The sequence below is a fragment of the Ziziphus jujuba genome, chromosome 1 (genome assembly GCF_031755915.1).
Source record: "Ziziphus jujuba cultivar Dongzao chromosome 1, ASM3175591v1".
Taxonomy (NCBI): domain Eukaryota; kingdom Viridiplantae; phylum Streptophyta; class Magnoliopsida; order Rosales; family Rhamnaceae; genus Ziziphus; species Ziziphus jujuba.
The window spans coordinates 22,997,538-23,000,818 of NC_083379.1; the positions used below are offsets into that span (position 1 = coordinate 22,997,538).

The following is a 3,281-nucleotide window of genomic DNA, read 5'->3' on the forward strand; positions in this document are numbered from 1 at the left end:
TTTTGATAGAGCTTAATGGTTATTTGGATGGTAGAACATTCTTTATTTTGTAGTTTTATTTTCATTTTTTGAGACATATGTTAAATTGGGAGAGAGGATGATTTTTTAATCCCCAGCCAATTGATCTAACTCATTATTTGGAAGTTATCATGTTATGTAGGTTATCCCACAAAAATTGATGGTAGATGATTGACGATCCTACTAAAATAATAAGTAACAAATGATATATCTATATATATATATATACACACCTTCCGTGGATTATATATATAATTTGTTTTTTTAATATATATATATATATATGATTGGTTAAGTAAAAATAAATGGTTATAAATGATATATCATTTATTATTAACAAACTGGTTTTTAATTAATAGGTAAATTATAGAATATTAGTTGGAACCAATTTTGTATTTTGACCATCCAATTACCTCTAAGATTAATCCACAAAAGGTAGTCAGAGAAACCAACATGTTTCATTACCTTATATTCCAACAAGTATATTCGTAAGAAATTTAACAATAACTAAAATGTCCTTTTGAATCAACAAAACAAATCTCGTCCCACCTCATACACACATTAATTGAGCCAAATGTTTAGAATCACAAATATTTTGGAAAATTCTATTCAAATTTAGGGGGAAAAAAAGTTCCGACAATATTTTTCACTATGATTAAATTTGCTTTCAAATAATTTAGTGGTAATTATAAAATAATAATAATAATAATAATAATAATTTGGTGTAGAGCGTGTGCGACATGCACTTAACAGGAAGCGTGAGAATTGCTTGAAACAGGGAACCCGAAGTCCCCACCAAAACATTTCTTACCAAACCAAAGAAAGTAACAGAGTCTCATCATCTCATCTAATCTCATCAAAGTCTCTTCTTCAACCATTTCTCTCTCTCCCTCCTTCCTCCTCTCTTCTTCTTTCTCCTTCAATTTTTCTCTCTCTGTAGAGAATCAGAAAAAGAAAAAAGGGAAAAAAACAAAAAATATTCAGACTCATCAATGGAAATCTCACTAAAGCACCATGAAAACCCTAACCCATGTCTGCTTCCTTCCCCAAATAGCCACAGTACAAATAGTAGCAGCAGCAGCAGCAGCAACAGCAATGGAGTCCAAGCCACACCACCACCACAACCACCATCAACACCAACAGCCCTTCAATCTCCTCAGCCTCCCAAACCCATCACCAGATCCGAATCCGCTAACCCTTACCCGACAACATTCGTCCAAGCTGACACGAACTCTTTCAAACATGTAGTTCAAATGCTCACCGGATCCTCCGAAACCGCCAAGCAAGCCTCCTCAAAACCCTCAAGCACTGTAACGGCCATGGAACCACCTTCTAAAACCCACATCCCACCCATCAAATCCATGCCCAAGAAGCAGCAATCCGGGTTCAAACTCTATGAGCGCAGGAACTCCCTCAAGAACCTCAAGATCAACCCCTTGATCCCCGTCTTCGCTTCGACGAATTCTGGATTTTCTCCCAGGAAGCCGGAGATCCTATCCCCAAGCATTCTTGATTTTCCGGCCCTCGTTCTCAGCCCCGTTACGCCGCTGATACCCGACCCGTTTGATCGATCCGGGTCGTCGAATTACGCGTATTCCAACAACGGGAGTGCTAATTTAGATGCAGAGGCGGAGGAGAAAGCCATTAAAGAGAAGGGGTTTTACTTTCACCCTTCGCCGGCGACAACTCCGAGGGACCCGGAGCCCCGCCTGTTGCCCCTTTTCCCTACCACATCCCCTAGAGCTTCAGGTTCTTCTTCGTCTTCTTGAATAACAAATAATAATTTTTTATATTTTGTTGGATGATTTAATATGTTTATTGTTGCCATTGGGTGATGATGAGAAGGGAGATGGAAAAAAAAAAAAAAAACATTTGTAATGGATAATTTGCAGAGAATGAGGGAAATCTTGCTTCAATTGTAAAATTTGTTGTCTTATTCTTCTCGTATGTTCTTAGCACTTTTTTCTTCTGCTTGGTTCTGAAGAAGATTTGATGAGGGGAAAATTTTCAAATTAACTTGCTCTCTTTTTCTATGTCGTGCTCAACAATGGGTAATCCGGTGATGAATGTCATTGATCCTCGGAGAGAATTGGTTGGTATAAAGCTTAATTGAGTGGAAGTTGAAATTCACTTGAAATTTGAATATTTGATACTTCCTCCTCTCTATGTATTTACATGTTGCATTTGTGATAATGGTTCAGTCTGTTACTTAGTTTTTTCTACTTCATTAGTCAGTGGGTAATCATACAATAATTGAGATTCTTTACAAGGAGGATATAAATTCAAAAGGTAAAAACTTTATCGGGATCACCATAAATTTGCATAGAGAATCACTTTACTCCTCTGATATTTGTCTCTCTACTCAATGTTTTCAATAAATGCTGAAGTGAATGCAGTGATCCAATTTAATCTCATACTTTTAAGCATTAATAAACATTGTAAGCAGTGCAGCAGATGAATAGGGTGCGAGAAATAGGAAAAAGAAAAAAAGTTTTGTTTGTTTCAGTGGCAAAAGCAGCTTTGGCCAAGCTGTCAAAGAAAGAGTAGAAGAATTGGTAAGGAATCTTTTGTTGTCTTTGCTGAGCCTGAGGGAAAGATGCCATGGCAGGCAAGCAGGTGTTCTGTGTGCTTGTGTTGTAAGCACATTTTGGTTTGTTCTATGGTTGTTTTTCTTTATATTTTTAACAAATAAATATATAAAAGTATACAGTTGGGCTATGATGGGTAATTTCATACGTACGATTGGTGTCTCTCCAATAAGATATAATTTATAGGATACATTATCATCTGAATTAGATGTAATCCGACATCAGATACCCATCTTCTGGACGGGCGACATGAGCCATCATAACAAAACTTTTAAAAGCATATAATTATTTTATACTCTATATGGTTATTAGCACTTGTAGCAATTTTGATCTACATATGGTAGATCTATGATATAATTCATGAGCGGAGAGAAGTCACCATTGGATATTGCTATGGGCCCCTTCTGTCTGGTGATGTAGATATCATGTAGTCTGAGTTAGCTGAGCATATGATTTAAATCGAAGTTGAAAATAGTTAGCCTTTTTTTTGGGTTACTGTTTGTGGGAGGTCAAAATATAGAGTGGGGTCTTAAAAGAAAGCAATAAATCCAGCGGGTTTTGATGACCGGATTATTACAATTTTCAGCCACACAGAAGATTTATATTTGCTTATTATTTTTATTGGGACCCATTAAATATAGGAATACACTTGGTGAGTTTCGTGGGCCACGTATT

General features: G+C 36.5%; 1 protein-coding gene across 1 annotated transcript; it reads left to right on the top strand.

Moving 5' to 3' along the window:
• Window positions 1-859: 859 nt before the first annotated feature.
• LOC107424264 (VQ motif-containing protein 4) lies at window positions 860-2,240 on the top strand. The gene has a single exon (XM_016034019.4). The coding sequence runs from the start codon at window positions 1,011-1,013 to the stop codon at window positions 1,785-1,787; it is 777 nt and encodes a 258-aa protein (XP_015889505.1). The 5' UTR covers window positions 860-1,010; the 3' UTR covers window positions 1,788-2,240.
• Window positions 2,241-3,281: the final 1,041 nt, after the last annotated feature.